This window comes from Rhinolophus sinicus, linkage group LG12 (assembly GCF_036562045.2).
Source record: "Rhinolophus sinicus isolate RSC01 linkage group LG12, ASM3656204v1, whole genome shotgun sequence".
NCBI lineage: Eukaryota > Metazoa > Chordata > Mammalia > Chiroptera > Rhinolophidae > Rhinolophus > Rhinolophus sinicus.
This window is the reverse complement of record NC_133761.1, coordinates 23,479,753-23,499,987: the sequence shown is the minus strand read 5'-3', so window position 1 is coordinate 23,499,987 and position 20,235 is coordinate 23,479,753. Positions and strand designations below refer to the sequence as shown.

The 20,235-nt window shown below is 38.5% G+C and overlaps 1 protein-coding gene across 2 annotated transcripts; it reads right to left on the bottom strand.

Moving 5' to 3' along the window:
- Nucleotides 1–2,188: 2,188 nt before the first annotated feature.
- Nucleotides 2,189–7,324, bottom strand: TMEM74 (transmembrane protein 74). 2 transcript variants are annotated; one of them, XM_019750567.2, is made up of 2 exons: nucleotides 7,199–7,324; nucleotides 2,189–4,628 (listed from the first exon to the last, which is right to left on the bottom strand). In XM_019750567.2, exon 2 carries the CDS (start codon nucleotides 4,232–4,234, stop codon nucleotides 3,317–3,319), a length of 918 nt encoding a protein of 305 aa, XP_019606126.2. In that variant the 5' UTR covers nucleotides 4,235–4,628; nucleotides 7,199–7,324; the 3' UTR covers nucleotides 2,189–3,316. The 2 variants fall into 2 exon arrangements, with proteins under 2 accessions (XP_019606126.2, XP_019606128.2); XM_019750569.2 differs by having other exon boundaries at nucleotides 2,189–4,399.
- Between the last annotated feature and the right edge of the window lie 12,911 nt (nucleotides 7,325–20,235).

Sequence of the window (20,235 nt, the reverse complement as noted above, 5' to 3'; positions counted from 1 at the left end):
CAGTTTAAGGTGCCGTAAAAAGGAATAGTTTAATAAAGTCATTAGAAGGATTAAACTGTCCATTATCAGCATGGAGATCCTAGAAGTGATGGAGAAACACAGCTTTCTTTCTGGTACTCACCCCATTGGGCTGCATTGAACAATGAACTCCTTTCTCTTAAGATGAGGAAGGTGACTCAGTTTAGTTTTCTGAAACCTGGTAAATAAGTTAAAGACCTAAACTACAGACCTTCGAAAAGGAGTTTTGCTTTTCCAGGTCTAGCAATAAAAACTCTCATCGATAACAACCAGCACCATGCTGAAAAGAGAGCTCTAGGATCATAAATCTTCAAGACCAACACCATAGCTATCGTCTATTCGGTGTCTATAACATTTATCACGGGACTGCTAAATCAATATTTAGAGCCCCCCAAAATTCTCTTTGTCAGATTGGGAACAACAGTGTCTAAAGTTCAGCGTTTTTCGTTACTTTAAATTCACATAAACTTCATCTTGAATTCAGGCACTGATAGGAAGGACTAGGGCTACACAATCAAAATCCTGTGGAAAAGCTGATTCAGACAGTTACCTGATTCTGTCAACACAGCACGAAAGGAGACATCCAGATGATTTTCTGAATCGGATCCTTTCGGTGTAATAGTCTGCCCTCATATGATTAGAACCTTGAAAGAGCGTGCTTTATAAATTTAAACAGATTTTTAAAATGTTGAAATAAGCATTTACATACTATATTTCAATTTTAAAATTTTAAGGAAGGAAATACATTCTGACGTGTTAAGTCTTTTTTCCCCCGGAATATTTTCTTTTCCTAATATATCTATAACTACTATATCTATCCTTTAGATACCATCAGAACTATATATCATTTGGTAGCCCTGCAAGGTTTATTAAACGCTTCCAAATGAAAAGCTTTAGCTTTTTCTTCTTGATCATCAGTTTTTAGAATTGAAACATCTTCTTAATACTTGATTCTCAAATTTGTCTGAAAATAAGCTGAAAATCAGGCCACACAATTAATTCCGTTTAGTCTCTGATTTGGCTAATTAATTTTGTTTCATAAATAAATAAAAATAAACTTAGCTGATCCCACTTAGCTTCTATGAATAAACACATATATTTAAAATGTATTAATAAACAACAACAACAAAAAAACACCCACAGCTCAGACCTATTCATCAACCAAGCAGGAGATCGTACCCTGATTGGCTCAATGTCGTCTAAAGAGGGTGCTCAAGCAGACTAGAAGCTGACAATTTACAAACCTTCAGAATATGAGATTTCTACCACTGGTAAGCTGGCCTCAACACAAACCACAAAATGACATGAGAGTCACAGTATAACAAAAAGTTTGTTCAAAAAGCACAAAGAACAGCAATAGAAAAAAGAAATCACGTGTATATTGTCCCCATTCTTTCTGAATCAATAATAGTATACTCTGTAGGGTACCGATCTCCATCTAGCTTCCTCTGATGACCCTGTAATTTCTCATTTTTACCTTTCCCATACCTGTCCTCTCTATTTTCACTATCCTCTGATCCTCTCTTTGTGTTTCACCTTGACCCTGAGTGACACACTGCATACCTAATTCATCGCATGGATCTCTGACACCCACAAGCACTCATTCACCTACACATCCTGACTCACACACACACTAGCCAACGTCACCCACATATTTCAGAGTCCTCAATAGCAACGAAAACTTCAGGCATTAGAATTAGGCTTTAGAATCTACAAAGAAATCACTTTCTCACTTCCCCATGCCTTCCCTCCCACCCCAATTCCCAGCTCCAGTCCTCTTTTAAGAATGACACCATGGGTTGTGGTAACACCAGTGATTGTGGTAACACAGTAATGGAAGTTCAAACAAATCCTCCAACATGAGGTTGGGAACAACTCAAGGAACAGTTGCAAAATGCAAGGTATTTCTGAGGCTGCATTCCCCACCCCCTTCCTGAACCATTAGCATACGGAGATGGTGTGTTAGTGTGGACACTGGGTATGTGTTTTGCACAGTTGTGACCACATAGCCCATCATCCCTCTCATAGAGCAAGAGTTTGAACTTCATGAGGCAAGAGCTCAGAGTTACTGGATAGGGCGGGGATAGAAGGAGGGCAGAATGATACCTAGACCATGGTGAGGAGTGCAGTTCCCACTGAGCCAGTGCGTTTAATCACCCCCCCCCTTTCCCCTCCACACCTCCCCACCATTTTAATTTTTTGGCTATGGGTTTAAGGACTGCTGCCATCCTGGGGCAGTACCTTGTTACTTGGCCTACAGCAAGTGATACTGACTTCTAGGCACCGTCCCCAAGTCTAGCTGCTATTCTATTAGAAGTTTTCTCCAAACAACAACAAATTGTCACCTAGGAGTATGTCTGAGCCAATGACTCACGCCTGCCTAGATGTTCAGATGTCTGGAAATATATTAAAACTATGTTACACATTGCCTCTCTGGTGAGAGAATGAGGAAAAACTTCAAGAGCATGGATAACCAGTATGATGGCTAAACCACAAACAGAAAATGAAATTTCTATCTGCTACTCATTTTACTTCATCTAGAAAATGGGTATGCGACACTGACTAATATCTGGTACTACCACTATGGGTTAAATTCAGATTGGTCTTACAATGATTTTATAATTTTCTTTTACTAGAAAGTTTATTGTAATGACTTAGTTAGTACTTCTGAGTACAGGAATAATTTTAAATGTAATGCGATTTTATAGTTTTTTAAAAATAACCAATGCCCCAAGTTTCAAAATATTCAAATTCAAAACACTGTATTTTAGTGTTTAGACAAATTATAAGAAGAAAAACTTTAGCAAGATAATAGATAAGAACCTTTGAGAATTAAATATAAGCCTTATTACCTGATTAGTAATTACATTCTTTTTCACAAAATATATTACTATGATTGATCTGATTGTGTATGAGACTCCTAGTGTCCAAAAAATAATATCCCATATCTTGTAAAAGAAATCATTTGTACACTGGGTTGTTAGAAATATTTTGCTATAGAAGCTGAAGCTGATGGTCATTACAGATTAACTAGTCTCAGCTCTTTAGTAGGACTTGTATAGCTGGTTGTGGTTTCTTAATGCTTCTTGCATGACTTTTCTTCTGAATAATAATAAAAAAATAAAAATAAAAATAAAAACATGGAGAACAAAAACACTAACAGGCTGTTGGTTTGGGAAATGAACTTTTCTTGTCAGGAAAACAAACTGCACTGTTAATTTTAAGAAATATGGTTTGTTTTTCTCTGTTGTTTCATATAAAATGCCAAGGTAGACTCTCAAGAAGCTCACAACCAGAGTTAACTCTGTACAGCGAGAGCATCTTCCTCTACCAAGGATAGTTCCAGGGTGTTTTCATTAGTGCTGGTTTTCATCCTGAAGTTGAAAGAACCGTAGAGTTTTGCAGACTCTTTGGAAGAGGCAAACCTGTTGCGACGATACAGCTCCCCCTTCCACATAGACATCATCAGCAAACAGGACAGAACGACCCCCCCAAGCGTAAGCAGGCAGAGCCCAGCAATCACACACCGGTCCAGGTGTGCCCCCAGCCTTGCGCTCTCCTTCTCCAGGCGTTCCATCTCCCTGGCAGCCACGGTGTTGGGATCCGCAGTCACTTCCCGTGGGACAACGTAAGAGATGATCACCAGCAAGATGCCAGTGACCAAGAACAAGATGGCGCTGATGAAACCATAGTCCACTGACTTCCCTGCAGATGTGGCTTCCGAACTTGTGTCGTCTTCATCTTCGGATATCAAGGATATGGCAGCCTCATGCGACCACTCATCTGGATTTCCCCAGCCAAGATCTCCCAAGTGGTTACTCCCTTTTGCTGAAGGGGAGCTCCGGTTCCTCTGCTCCAAGTTCACATTCTCGTCCACATAGGTAAAAGAAGTTTCTAATTCCTGGCTGCAGCAATTGCAGACTTGCCGTTCTGCTGTTATGTGGTGGTACCCTGAGTTGAGCGGTACTGGTGGGAAGGAGCCTGGCTGAATAACACTGTCTTGCAGAGGGGAGGAGGAGGATGCTAGAGAAGGGCTACGTTTAGACTCTTCCATCTCCGCTGCTCCTGGTGGCGATGTGCAGTGTCTCTGGCAGCAGAGAGCAGCTTTGGTGGCTGCTGCATCTGCCTGGTCAGCGGGAGGCCCCCCGGGACTCCAGTCCACAGCATCGCACAGGCCTACCTGGCTGCTCTCCTTTGCAATGTATTGGAGCTCCATAGGAGCTAGTCAGACATCCCCCTGCTGCTTCCAGAAATTTTGCCAATAGCAACCCAGTTAGAAAAGAATCCAGCAGGAGCTAAGGCTGCACCGCCAGCAGTGCTGCTTCAGAGGCCCACATTGCCTCTGCAGACACAGCTGTTGACACTTTGGCACCAGGTCCTCCTAAAAGGGGTAAAAGAAAGGCAAGGATACCTAGTGTCAGGAAAGTGTGAAAAGGGAAAATCTTCTGACTTATCGCAGGAAGTAACACTGGGAAACGTAGGTCAGGGTAGAAAAGGAGCACGGAGGAGGTGGCAGTGTCTCTGAAGAAAGAATTGTCGTCACCAACCCAAATTTATCCAGGGACTCACACATTCCTGTGACAGGAGCCCTCAATGAGAAGACAGGTTTCCTGTATAAAGATACAAATGAGAAAGGCAGGGACCTTTTTTAGCAGAGCTGTAGATTTTCTGGAGAAGCTAGGGAAGCACAGACTTCTCAACAATTTGATTAAATTGTGTTTACACTCTCTTTAGCTCAGAACGGATTCTAATACAGACTAGCTTTAGAGCATCACCATGGGTGAATGAATATGTTACTATCAGTTGGGCTCTACTAGAGCTGGAACTAAGCATTTTGACTGGGTAGCTCGGAAGAGGGTGAAAGACAGCAAGCTTAGTCAGCCACCTCTCCTAACCTTACACTACATACATCCAATGACCCTAGTCACAGTATTTACAAGACCCTATGCTTGCTCATTTGCTTCCATTTTTAGCCCATCCCCTTGTTGCTACATGATGGCAGCATGTTCTGGACCTGGAGCATATAGATGACACGTCTCATTATGTGATCCCTGCAAAGGCTGTATTTTGCCGTGTATAATGCACTCCTGTCCATAATGCGCACCCGGTTTTTGGCCCAAACTTTCAGGGAAAAACATCTTTCATTTTAATTTTTTAATTCAAATTTTTATTAGTTTACATTTAGGTGCTTACATTTAGGTGTTTTTTGTATTATAATGGAACTTTAGCATTTAGTTTTTAACATATAGTATGAGAAATTTTATGCAACAAATAATTACAAAACACAAAAACAGATACAAGGTACAAGAAGTTTTATGTACTGGTAACAAATTTACGGTATTTATACATCATAGACCGCCAAGAACTCTTTGTTGTCAGTTGCAAGTTCGTTGTAAGTTTAACAAAACCGATTATCATATTCCAGGGTATTTTGCATATGGATATCGTTATTGATTTCTAGAGTCACACTTTTAACTCATAAGCATAAATAAAATAATTAAAAACATTTCTATAGATAGGGAATCAGTACTGCCCATGTAGAATGTGCATCTTTATTTTTCCCTTACAAATTTGGGCAAAAAAGTGAGCATTATAAACAGCAAAACATCATACTATGGGCCAGCCCACTCCTACACACACACACACACACACACACACACCTGCCTGCTCCAGGTACAGATCAGCTAACCAGGTCTGCATGGGTCTGAGTTCTCCCTCTGCACACTTTGCTAACACATGTGCACAGGAAATTGATCATCCAGAAGTTTTTACAAAGCCAATTTAGAAGTAAACTGACAATAAAAGACAAATTAGAAACCCACAGAGCTATCGTTCTATTGAGGCAAATAGGTGAGAAGCTATTTCCAGGGTTACCTCTGGAGCTCTGTATCCATGACACGCCTTCACCCCCAGTGCAGTGGGACCTTCCTGGGGTAGAACTTTAAGTTGAGCAGAAAACCACTTACCCATCTTTCTCTGCCTCTGACATCTTCCTGAGGAATAAAAATTCAAACAAGGGCCCCTTTTATTTTGCTTCCAAGTCCAGGGTAATAACTGATTTAAGCCATGGCTTAGGGTTTATTATGATTCAAAATCCACAGCTCCAACAGCTGGTAACCCACACAAAAGCACAGGTAAAACTCATCTAAGGTCGACCTGGTAACTCACTTAAAATATGGGGGCAGGGAATCCATATGCTTTCTGCTCTACATTAGAGTTTTGTGGGGTTTTTTAATCCACTTTTTTTCCTATTATTGGAGTTCCTCTGCAGCTAAAACAGAAAACAAAACAAACACATTTTAAAAAACAAAAACAGAACACCAAGCGCAGGAAAACCACAACTGAACCAAAGCTTTTTCCCTTAGCAAGTGGACAGACTCTTACTGCAGGATCCCTCAGTGAACGAACCGATGGCAACGGGTTTGATCAATTACTGAAATGAGAAATCATCTCGCTGGTCCCTCAGACATTAGGCGCTCTGATTAACCGTTATCACAATTAATTCATCACACTGGACTACTCTGGATAAAATCGGCAGAGACCCTTACGGGACTTCCAATTTACAACAAAGAGGGAGAGAAATCTCCACTTAATTCCCTTTTCCTATGTCTATTTTTTATTTAAGAGAGACTCTGCTTGTTTCATAGGTGATATATTAGCTGCACAGTCGATTTCCTTTGCAGCTGTGATTAGAGGCTTCCATCCTTCGTGGAGAATAATCCCAGGGGACCAGCTAAAGGCTCTTGCCTTCCGTCCCTTCCCTCTCTTCTGTCTGGTTTATTTAAGAAGACAGTTAATAAAATTGCACCTCAAAGCGAAGGGGAAAGCACTTTGCCCATTCGTCTGCCATCAATTAAAAGCATTAATATTTGCACTGCAACTAACTGACCAAGCGAGGCTGGTCTGGGGGAGGTGACCGCGGGATCCGTCCTGCGCGCGCCGTGCGGAGAGGGCGCGCGGCAAGCACTGGGCAGCAGTGTCCCCCGCGATATCAATCAATTCATTCTGGGTGAACTCGTGCCCGCTAGAGACTCTCCGAATCGGGCTGCGTTCCCCGAGTACCCCGAGGCTAGGCAGGCACCGAGGGTAGGGAGTAGGAACGCGCTCCCCTGCTCCGCCGGGCTCCCGGGTCTCTCCGTCGTCCAGGCGCCTCCTCCCCATCGTACTCTCCGCCACTCACCTCCAACCTTGGTTACCCAGTGCGCCTGCAGCACCACGCGCGTGTCCCTGCAGGGCTCCTCGGGAAAGTCCCCGATCACCGCCGTGGCACTTGTAGCCACCGCGCGCCTCTGAGCTCCGCGCGCGCGATGTGCAGCACACGCTGTGCCCGCTGGGCGGGGCGGGGCGGGGCGGGGCACTCCCTCTTGCTGAGCATCCCGGGAGATGTAGTCCGGGGTGGGGCTCCCCTGTCTCCCTCTCACCACCTCCCTGTTGTCCTTCCCCTATAGGTACCTCGATACTCCTGCCTGGCACTTTGGAAGAAAGCGCTGGGTTCTAAGCACTGGGGTCTAAGCGAAGGCCGTGGGTCGCTCAGCCTGATGCGTACCCACAGGATTACGAGGGAAGGAGTGTATATTTAGTTCCAACTGTGTGCCAGGCAATATGCATATTTTATATTTTTTAGAATAAACCTTCTAAGAAGGTTTTATTAATCTTTATTTACAGGTGAGGAAAGAGGCTCAGAGGAATTAAGTAGCCTCATTCAAGGTTGCAAAGACAATAAATGGTAGCTAATAAATTATATCCAGGCATCTGTTTCTAAAGTCATTGTCTTGCCCACAAAATCAGGAGAAATGTGACCATTGAGTGTAGTAAGGGATGGTCCTATTCACCTATGCCATCCCCTGTGCCTAGCAGAGTGTCTGATATCTGTTGAATTCTGAGCAATAATGATGCAAAATAACAATTAACATAAGTAGCACTTACTGCCAGACTCTCCTAATCGCTTTAGAGACAGGTATCCCTCGCTTTTTCAAAGCTCATTTCATTCCACTTCGATTTTATGAAAGACCTACAGTAGTACCTGTTTTCACTCACTGAAAGAAATCCAAAGAGGATTTTTGACTTTTATGAGAAAAAGCAAAAAGCCAGAATAGTGATCAGTCTTTGTTTGCAGCAAGCTGTTATAAAGGCAGGACGCACTGGTAAGTGAAACTACACTGTACAAAAATTATTTCTACTTTGCATAGGCTGTATTTTATCATATTATTCCTTTTACTATGTTAGTGTTATTTTAGGTTTTATTTGGTATGATTTGGTAGGTTATATTTTGGGGTCTGGGAATGCTCAAAAAATTTCCCATGTAAATTAATGGTAATTGCTTTTTCACTGTACACCAAAAAGTTTACAAAAAGTTTCATAGGAATGCTCTACTTTTGGATAATGGGGTGGGGGTGGGGCAGGAACCTATACATTAATTCATTTAATGGTCACAACTAATTTTTGAAGTCCTGTAGAAATCCTCAGTTTTATAGAAGAGGAAACTGAATTACAAAGAAGCTAAGTAGTTTGCCCAAAGTCATACAGCTTGTTCTCAGCAAGGGTGGGGAATGAGCCTTAACACCTTCTAATCCTTATGAAAATTGAATGAATGGAATAAAGACCAGAGGCAAAAAGAGAAAGGGTTAGAAGCAAAGGAAATCTGGAGGTTGAAGCTACTGAGTTGTGACTCTCAGGATGGATGAAGTCACTACTTTGAGTCACCAACCTCTTTCTAACCATAGTGGACTGCAGCAGCCAACAGCCAAAGGGAATGTGTGGTTCATGGATCATATCCAAGTTTTCAGCATCTCCTTTGGGGAGATTCTAAGACTATTGATTGTTTTCATCTAGTGGAAACAAAAGAAGGGTTATAATATTTATAACATTTTGCTGTTTGTGAGTAGCTCACATAAATTCTGTGGTTACTTGATTTCAAGTGATAGATCAATCTCCTATAATGATAATTTTGTTGGTTTTTCTTTATACTGATAGAATCCATAGTCTCATAGTTTCAGGGACTTCACAACCCAGTCCCTTTGAAATCTTTTTATTTATTTTCCCCTGTCACTCTATTTTAGCCAGTTAGGCACATTTGTTGACAAACATGATGTGTGTATTATGATTTTTTCTCCTTCGCTCGTTATACTGTTCTACAGTGAGAATATCCTTCCTCCATTTCCCGATTCCTTCCAACCTCCAAGAACTGCTCATTAAGCCACGTTTGCAAGGGTTCATTTGTTAGTACTATGCATTTAAAAGGAAATACAAAGACATCTTAGGGTGTCTAGAAGAGAGCAGCTAAAAAGCTGAAGAAACTTGAACTCACGTTTTACAAGTTGATGCTGAAGGATCTTGGGATGTTTAGCCAGAGGAGGGGAATTAGAGGAAACAAAACTAGCTTTAAATAACTTGACGTGTGTAAAATAGAAGAGGGATTCTATATCATGCTAGTTAAAAAAGGGTAAAAGCAGAACCAATGGCATTAATAGTATTTACTAGTCCTAATGTGTTATCATTAATTCTTACACCATCTCTAGAAGGGAGCCAGTATTATTGTATCCATTTTCCATTATAGAAACTGAGAATTGAAATGGTGTCATCTCTTCCCAAAGTATGAGAACTAATAACTAGCAGAGCCAAGATTCTAACTGGGGTCTGTATGATTCTAGAATCTGGATGTCTTCACTATCACAATCTTTCACAATCCTTTTCACAGCAGAGTGTACGTAAGAGGTGATCATATTTATTGCACTGAATAAACACAAGAGGTTTCTTGTGGTCATAGTGGTGGTGCTGTGGCGACATCAGGCCAGGCAGGGCAGCTCGGAGGGCCAAGGGAATGGATACGCCAGCACATCTGTGACACATTGGAGAACCTGAGGATGACCCACACAGGAAAGCTATGGATAGCATTATCAGATTTAATAAGGAGGCTAATTTGGGACCAAATAGAAGGAAGAACACTCTAAGAACTTGAAATAGAATGTCTCATGAAAGTGAATTCTGTATTACTGAAGAGGAAAAAAAAAAGATGAGCCATTTATTAGTGATGTCATAGAAGGGATTCATCTAGTTGGATTAGAAGACCTCTGTGGTCTCCCTACTGAATTATTCTAAGTTACAGCTCTTTCAGGAAGTTCTTTTCCTCCAAGTTGGCCCCCAAAGATTCTGCCTCTAATGAACTTTGCTAGGACTTATCAGCGCTCATTTTTTAATATGTGTCTGCCACTGCCTTGTATGTCTACATTACTTGTATGTCTGGATGACTACCGCATATTGTTTAACTTCTGCCTTCAGTGTCTAAACATATAATGGCAATTGTAAGCTCTTTAAGATCAGTATCCATATATTAAATGTCTTATGACCTCCTGCAGCATTTCTTGAATAATGTGAGGAAAATGACAAGACTGAACTGAGACTGGAGATGGTTATCCACGTTATTCTCTCTCATTTCCTATTTCTATATATAGTACACTTGACTGTCTACATATTCTTGAGGATCAAAAATGTATCGACTCTGTGCCAACACACTACAAAATCTCCTTCCAAATCTGGCAGAAATAGAATAAATGTGGACAGACTGAGCTCCTGGAATGTAAAGCTCTGCAAAAAATACCGCTTACTGGGATAACTTCACCTCTGTCTCCTATAAGTCCATGTCTAAAACTTTCCTCAAAATCTGACCCAAGAACCTTTTCAAGAGCCTTTCTTGTTCAACACTCTTCTAATTGTCATTCTAGTGGCATAATACACTTTTATACTGTAATTTTACATCATAGAAGTATTTTGTGGACATTTTATACTGCTTTCTATGTGGTCTCTCTTCCAAGATAAAATGTAAGCTGCTTAAGAACCAAAATATTCTTTCCACATCTTTAAAGCTACACATGGGCATGAAACAGTAAAACACATAGGCAACAGTGGTTCCTCATTATATGCTTATGAAATGATTGAAACTACTAAAATATTAAAGTCTAAGTAGTGATTTTTACCTTCCATAATTTTAATATGTCCCATATTTCCTGTTTACTTACATTCTGGGAAGTATGGGAGGAACAATCATGATTACAATAAATTAATCAGTGGAAAAATAGATTCTGAGCAGTAGCTTTATTGTATGAATCAAAGGTAGTGCAGGGACTTTTAACAATGATGAGTCTTTTATAATGATGACTGAGAATACTTTCCAGTTTTCTCTCTGCATCAATAATAATAAGGACTGATTGCAAATACATTTTCTTAGTGGATTTAGAGTTACCAGGAGAGGCTACATTGGAAGGAGGTAAAAAAGACATTATTAGAATTGGCTGGATTGAGGCTAAGTCATTTAATAGGAATAGTGTAAGGAATAGGATTTACTTTGTGCCCCAAGCTGGCACTTCTAAATGATGGAAGGAAAGAATAAAAATGACCAAGATTTAGAGTAATGATCTCACTTACTAACAAAATTCTAGGAACAAAATAAAGTCATATTAAATATAAAAGTTTCCTTTAAATAAGAATACTTCCAATGATCAGGCAGACATATTGTTTAAATAAATAAAGTGGCTGGATACAGACAATTCAGGGTGTGGGAAGACTATAGCCAAATTGAGAGCAAGTGCTTTTCCTAAAGGGGGCAGTATTCCCTACTGCTTTACCTCATTTTTGTCTTGAGTGAATTCAGCTACAATTAAAAATCTCATATCCCAATTTTTATTCAAAATATTTTAAATTTAAATTTAAAAAAGTTTAAAACTACCTGGGTGAAAGAAAACAGAATTATAGGAAACATTTGTTTCCAGTTAATAGCAGAGTACATGATTTGAACCAAATATATATTTCTTATTATGAATCAAAATATCACAGATGGGAAGAGGCAAAAAGGAAAAGGATGGCTGAAAATTTTTCTATGCAAAATGGATTTTCAGGTCCCTAAATTCTTGAGCTATATATATTTCAAATTGGATGTTTTGGGTTTGTTTGCATTTTATTTATTTATTTTTGTTTGATTTTTTTTCTTTTTTTTGTAATTTAGAAAGCTAAAACTTTGCATAAACAATATATTTTGCAAAATCATCAGTGGGGTCTTAGGCAGCACCCTGTGGTCAAACACATTAATATCATATTCAGCAAAAAAGTATGGATATTCACACTAGTTTGGATAAAGAGTGTTAGCCTTTCATATGGTCAGAGTTGGTTTTGCTGCAAAATGAGTTTACTACAAATTAATGAAAACTTTTTAGTTTTAAGAGTTTACTGGGTTTCAGAATCATGACTAAGCAATTGTGGGCCTATTTTACCTTCTCACCAGACCCTCCTGGTTTTGACTGGGCTCTCTCATGTCTCTGTGGTCAAATGGTGGGTCACTGATTGGTCTGAGATGGCCTGAGTTGGAACTGCTTGTCTCTGTTCTATGGTGGCCTCTCACCCTCCAGCTGACTAGCCCATTTAGTTCACAGGGGGTGAAGCATTCAAAGAGAGGGAGTTAACGCACACAAAACGTCTGGAGGCTGAGCTCACAACCCGCACATGGTCATGTCTAAAGCATTATTTTGTTAAATCAAATCACCAGCCTATCTGAGATTCAAAGATTAAAAGAATTGACTTCACTTCTTGATGTGAGGACATACAAAGTCGCATTGCTAGGGATGTAGAACAATTAGGACCATTTTTGCAATCAAGCTACCATAATCATAAAATGCGGGGTCTTGAACATAAAGTGGGGATGGGTGGAGAACTGATGTTATCCAGGTCCTGTCACATACTCATTGGTTGCCTTACCAATATCAATTTCCCACCATTCTCTTCTGTAACAGTACCTGGATTTTTGTCTAGGTAACCGTCTTCCTCTTTTGTGTAGCAGCTTTGTGGTTTGGGGAAATTTGACTCTACCCTCTGCTCCAGGGCTCAAATCAACAAAATTATCATATTACTTCAGGCTACAGTGATTGGTTAAGGGAAAGGAAGGAACCAGTCCCAAGCCAAATCAAACATGGCACTCCTTTAGTCATAATTGGCTCAGAAATAGTCCAATCAAGGTAAAGTGCAAATTTTTGATCAATGGTTGAGGATAGAGGAAGCATGTAGTCCCTGTTTCTGCTTAGAACCATAAGGTCGGTGAGCCTCAGATTAGAGCTGACACAGGAGGGAGGGAGGAAGCTAAAGAAGAACAAATAGAATGAAAGTCAAGGTTAAACCCAGCTGAAATTCCTCTTGCCTTTGAGCTTCTTGATAACTAGAGTCAACAAATTGCCAGCTTGAGTTGGGTTTTCTGATATATATGAAAACACCCAAATGTGACATATTTTCATACATTTTTCTTTCTCATTAAACTCTTTGAGGTAGGTACCACGTTTAATTTACCTCTGACTCCTCAGTTCGAACATAGTGCCTATCTCCTCATAGGCATCATATAAACTGTTTGATTAAGGACCCTATATAATTTGAAACCTACCGTAACATCATTCTTCCATATGAATAAAGTACAAACAATATATATAAATGAGAAAATGAAAGGCAATAAGCAGATCTCAACTACCAGGGCTCATTCATATTTATAAATGAACATATAAATCAATCGATAAATGAAGAACTTAAACCTGAAATTTATCATTCCATGTAGGTTTTTTGCTACAATTATAGCTAAAACAAAAAGCTACAAATAAATGCCTTTGTTTTTTTAAACCTGGAAACACACACACACACACACACACACACACACACACACACACAATGCCCTTAACCAAAAGAAAGGAAGGAACTATTCCAGAAAGGGCAATTTAATCAATTTTTATGGATAGTGGGTTTCAGGATAAGAATAAGAAAAGGAAAATAACAGAAGAATTAAAGAACAAGTTCATCGTGAACCATCATGCACATGGCAGTTCCACAAATAGCATTTTTATTTTATAAAATGTATAAGCAAGCTAAGACTAATTCTCTAAGTCCCTATTAATATTTTGATTTCAGTGTGCTTAGGAAAAGTGAATTTGGTTATCTGGCAATGGCTGTTGCAATAATTAAATTAGGACATATGCTTTACTAAAATGAGAACCAAATAGTAATGTGGAGTGTTAGTTTTCTGAGGCAGAGCATGAGAGCTCTTACATGGTAAGAAGTCTGTCTTTGATTGTAATGGGAATTAGAATGCAATGTATTGCTGGGTCAGCAATCCCTCTCCTGGGTATCCACCCAAAAAATCTGAAAACATTCCGTAAAGATATATGTGCTCCGATGTTCATTGTAGCTTTATTTATGGTGGCCAAGACATAGAAACAACCTAAGTGTCCTCGATAGATGATTGGATACAGAAGTTGTGGTATATATGCACAATGGAACACTATTCTGCCATAAGAAATGATGAAATAATGCTATTTGCAACAACATGGATGGATCTTGAGATTATAATGCTAAGCAAAATAAGTCAGACAGAAAAAGTTGAGAACCATTTTATATGTGGTGTATAAAACTGAAAACAACAAAGGAACAAGACAAACAAATGAAGAAACAAAAACTCATGGACACAGACAATAGTTTAGCAGTTACCAGAGGGTAAGAGGGGAGGGGGGTGGTAGATGAGTGTAAAGGGGATCAAATATATGGTGATGGAAGGAGAACTGACTCTGGGTGGTGAACACACAATGTGATATATAGATGATGTATTACAGATTTGTGAAACATATGTAACTTTACTAACACTTGTCACCCCAATAAATTTTAATTTAAAAAAAAAAAGAATGCAATGTATGTCTCAGCCTGCAAGATAAAACCCATCCCTTTAAAAATCAAGACAACCTAACTTCAAGAAGCAATAGAAATGAAGACTAAATATTGGGAGAAAAACACTGTAATGAACTGTAAAATATGTAATGAAAGTCTGTCACTGTGAAGAATCAGTGTCACTGTCACATCTGCTAAGCTATAACATCCATCTATCAAAATGAGTTTAGAAAGAATTAAGTGGATCATTACAGTATTACTCTATCTCCCCTCACTGTGAGGGCAGACTAAGTAACTCATTTCCAAATTCTCTTAACCCAACAGAGCCCTCATTTCTATTCTTACACATATTTCTTACAGTCATAACAGATGAGAATATAACATGCATTTCTTCAAGATTTATGATTAAGATGATAAGAACAGACGCCATCTTCAAATAATACCAAGGAAAGTGAAATTTCAGATTTCAAGTATAAGGTAACTTAATTTGTCCACCCTTTGTCTAGCTGTGTGTGTGTGTGTATGTGTGTGTGTGTGTGTTTCTTTTTGAATTATGTTTTAGTCTGTGCATCACATTTATTGCTTCGCACATTTAGTGAAATTTACTGAGCTCACACTCTGGCCAGATACTATGCTAGACCCTAGGGAATTCAAAAACAGAGGGACATCAGGTTAATATCTCTTCTTTCAAGTTTGTCCCAACGTAGTGCAGGCTAACTTGTAAAAGGAACATTTATCTTCCCAAAAGTGGCAGAAAAATCTCAGCGTTTTAGTCCACAAGCAATTGTTCTTGTGTATTAAATGTCTGGGGGCCCACACAGATACTCACCAGATGCCTTAACCGTCTCTGGAACTTAACCCAATTGAATTCCTTTAGATACCTGGCGTTCTGCTAAGTAGAAGGTGCTGCAAACCTTCAATAAACAGAAGTTCCTCTTCCTCTGTCTTCTCTCAACAGTGAAGATCCAGTTCTCTTGGGGGAGAGATGGGAAGCATTCATTGGGTTCTCAAGCTAAGCCAAAAGGGAAATAGTTGGTACATTTTGTCATAGAAATTATAATGAAGTAAAGGACTCTGAAGTAATTCTTCCATCTAGCTGTGAATTAACAGTGAAAGACACTGTTACAGGCCTTTTATCCTTATAAATATTTTACATTTCATGACCAGATGTGCTTGCTGTTTCTCTTTTAATTGAGCTGTGAGAATCCAGCCGCTGGAGTGTGTTAGCATTTCTGACAATCTCAAAGGGTTTTCCAGCCATCTCTGCTACCCCCAAAGAAGCTGATTTTCAATAGTTTGATTATTGGGGGGAGGGTAAGTTGATTACAAATTAATGCATATTTTTAGATATTCACATAAATGTGGATAATATTATTTGAAAACGAATCTCATTTTTAGGGGATGAAGTGATTTATATTTGGAAATGCGTGATCCAGAAATGTATGGGTGTCATAGGAATCTCAGACCTGGAATCTGTTCTCTCTCACTCTTACAAAATTGAATATGTATTTTTACTGCTCTCTCTTGAATAACTTAGATGTTGAGGATATTTAGTCTTGCTTCAGTGCTCCCACAATCCTCTGCACATATCTCTGCAATCGCATTTACCGCATTATTTGTCTGTTTCGGTTCCCATCCCCCCACCAAAATCCCAGCTCCTGTAGAGCATGGAATATGATTTATTCATCTCAATATCCACAGTGCCTAGCAGAGTGTGAAACCAAAATTCAAAGCATATTGAATAAGAAAGGAAGGAAGTGTCAGGGGTGGAGGAGATGCAAGGGGGATAAGAGGAAGGAAATGAGGACAGAAATATCACGATATATGGAAAAGTATTTTAATAATGTGGTAGAAGATGATTAGAAGCTATCCATTGTAACATCTACTTGGCAAAATCCTCATGTTTATTATGGCTTAATATGATAGATTTGTCAGAAAGAAAAAAACACTCGAATGGAAAAATAACTTCAAACATGTAGCAGGGTGGGATTAATGTCAGTAAACTCTTTTAAAGGGTTCAAAAAGGCTATTTATTATGAAGTCTCAAAAATACCACTAAAATCACCATTAGAGCTTGGGCTGTAGCAACTTGACCTCAACATTTATACTTCCTGCGGCTGTTTAAGACAAACAGTCACAGGCTTTTTGAGTTGACCAAGAAATAGGACATGTATCCTCTCTTCTTGAATCTGAGTGGGGTTGTTTCTTGTGATTAACCAATAGATACAGCAGAAGTGACACTGAGTGACTTTCAAAGCAAGGCCAAAGATGGTTATGCATTTTCCATCTTGTTTACTGGAACATTTGGAGCCTTGAGCCTCCAGGTAAGTGGTCTGACTACTTTGCATTCAACGTACTGGAGGCTACATGGAATTGCTCAGTGGACATCCCAGCTGATCTCCCAGCAAACAGCTTCCCTCAACTGTTTTCCCTGTGAATGAGCCATTTAGGACAGTCAGAGACCCATTGAGCCTTTGTATAAATGCAGCTCAACCATTATTTGAATGCAATTGTACAGAGAGGCCCTAAGCAAGAAATGTCCAGCTGAGCCCTTCCTGAATTTTTGACTGCAAAATTGTAAGCAAACTAAAATAGTTGTTTTTATCTGCTAATGTTTTAGAGTTGCTTGTTACACAGCAATATTAGCCAGAATACTTCCATTTATGGAACTTCTAATCAACACCTACTTAAAGCAGTCAAGAGGGCAGGTAAGACCATGTCTAATAACATTTTTCAACTACATAAAGAAACTTTAAAAGAATTTGGTTTTAAAATTTTTGAAGAAACTGAACCTAAATAGTTTCAATTAGTGAAGGAGAATAGCTGAATAAAGGAGACTATTGGTTACATATATATCATTTTAAAAGTTTGAAATGGTTGAGTATTTGGCACAAGGCTTATTGAATTAGAAAGCTAACTTGGATAAACTTTTGGTGAGCTCCACTAAAGTGCACATCTCATCTTTAAACATTTGTAAGGCTCATAATAATAGTCACAATTGAGATGCTGATGTGTGATGGATAAACAAAGGGTGAGGGGGAAAAACAGGAAAAATTTGCACCAAAAAAAAAACAAAAACAAGAAAAAACCAAGCCAGAAAATATTTTAGATAAAAATGCTATTTCATTCATCAAGCAGAGATTATATAAGTAACATAAAACAGCGATTCCTGAAAACAGTTATTAAAGCATAAGTCTGGGAGCTATTTTAAAAGACTTTGCATATAGCCAGAAAGAGAAAAAATTAACCCTCAAAAGGAGAACTCTTTTTAACTCCCATAAAGTCTTCATGTTGTCTTAAGAAATGTTAAGGCTTTTTCCTTTTTTATTGTATAGCAATTTAATGTAGAGTTTGTGGAACTCAACAGATATTGAAAAAAATCTCCCCTTGGCCATCCTAGATCTTAAATGTCTTTTGAAGTTTGAAGTAGTTCACAATATGGCAAATTCTAGAAATGAATGCAGCATGGATCTTTCCTTCTGGAAAGACCATTAATTCTGAGAATGAAAGTTCAGGACATTTAGCTTATTTGAACTGGCAGAAAGCTAAAGTTCTCTGGGGAAATTTTAGTATATTGGTAATAATTATAATTGTCATAGCTCAGATTTTATTCATATCAAGTGATAAGAAATGACATTGCAAAGATACTTAAAGCACTCTCAGTCTTTCAACTTGCTTCAGTCTTTCTTGTTATATGGTATTTCTCATGTTTCTTTGGGCCTTCCTCTTAACCCTTTTCAATTTTGTTTTCTGATGTTTTTAAAAATAAAATTTTATTTTTATCAAAGTATATACAAATAAATATTTGCAAAAAATAAATATAAATAGTGTTAAAAGACATAAATATGGCATTCAGTCAATCCCCATGTCCTATTCCCCATAGACAACTGCTTTCAACTTATTTAGCTAGTTCTCTAAATATTTATCTCCATAATTAAAAAAAATATGCATATTTTGTTTCTTCATCAATGAAAATGTTCTATTATGGTATATAAGGATTTAACTCATAATTTTTCCTCTCCTCCCTTACCACTCATACCATTTCAGTGTGCAGCTGTCCCCCCCTCCTTATTTATGGAGGACTATGTTCCGAGACCTCCAGTGGATGCCTGAAACCGCAGATAACACAGAATTCTATATATACTATGCTTTTTCTTGTATGCACACCTATGATAAAGTTTAATTTATAAATTAGGCACAGCAAAAGATTAACAACAATAGCTAATAGTAAAATAGAATAATTATAATAATATACTGTAATGTAAGTTATATAAATGTGGACTCTCTCTCAAAATATCTTATTGAAGTGTATATGCAATGGGGAGACACTGGACAAAAGGATGATTCATGTCTCGTGTGGGAGGGAACAGGACAGCTTGAGATTTCATCACGCTACTCAGAACAGTGCACAATTTAAAACTTATGAATTGCTTATTTCTGGAATTTTCCATTTAATATTTTCAGACTGTGGTCGAATTCTAGTAACTAAAACAGCAGAAAGCAAAACCACAAATAAGGGGAAATTACTGTATTTCAATTTTTAGTTAAAAGAATATTCATTGTTTTCACTATTATGACTACATATTGTTTATACATAAACAATAATAATAAACAATATTCTATCTGAATATAATAAACAATATTCTATCTGAACCTGATAGAATACTGTGATGATTTTGATTTCTTATGCAGTTTATTTCCACTCTAGTTACTAAAGTCCTAAAATTTTGTGTATTGATTTTTCACTTAGTTTTCTTTGAAGATCTAAGTCTTCTGCACTTTCCAATAGCTCTTTAAAATGCCTCTCAGTACGCTTTTCTTGACAGTCAGACATGTCAGATGAGTTATTAGTTCTAGGTATTTTCCTGGAAACAGCTTTCATGCTCTGATCTGCACAGTTTGCTCTCTAGGCCAGATAAACATGTTTTATTTTTTTCCTGGAATTATTTACTTTCATCTTGAGAATTGCCTTTGCTTCTAACCTTGGTGGACCCTCCCCCCTGTATCTCTTGTATATAATTTTGGTTTGATTCAGCTGTAAGTAAAAAACAGAACAAAAAACCAAAAACCTTCCTAAAATTTGCTTAAATAATAGAAGCTTATTTCTTTTCATGTAAGAAAAACCTAGTAGAAGACAGTGCTGTGGTTGTACAAGTATCAAGTTCCCAGGCTCCTATTTTGCTCCTCTACCATACTTACCATGTGGTCTCGTGGTCCAAGGGAGATGCTCAGTCTCTAGCCATCACGTCTTCATTCCAACCAGTATCAAGGAAGAATGGTGATAAAAAAAACTTGTCTTACATTTTCTTGACCAAAACATAGTTCCTTGGCCATGTCAACTTGCCAGAATATAATTCTTATAGGAAATAAATTATTTTATCTGAGCTGCAATATTCCCATCTCAAATGTGGGATTATATTATCTAGTACAAATTATATAATGGATATTGGGATCCAACTACCACATCTACCATAATTAGCTTCATTGGAAGGAAGGGGGAGGAATCAAGAGTGGGCAGAGGGAGAAGTCACACTG

Excerpts from the sequence above, each read along its gene's own strand:
- TMEM74 (XM_019750567.2), bottom strand. The coding sequence starts at position 4,234 with ATGGAGCTCCAATACATTGCAAAGGAGAGCAGCCAGGTAGGCCTGTGC.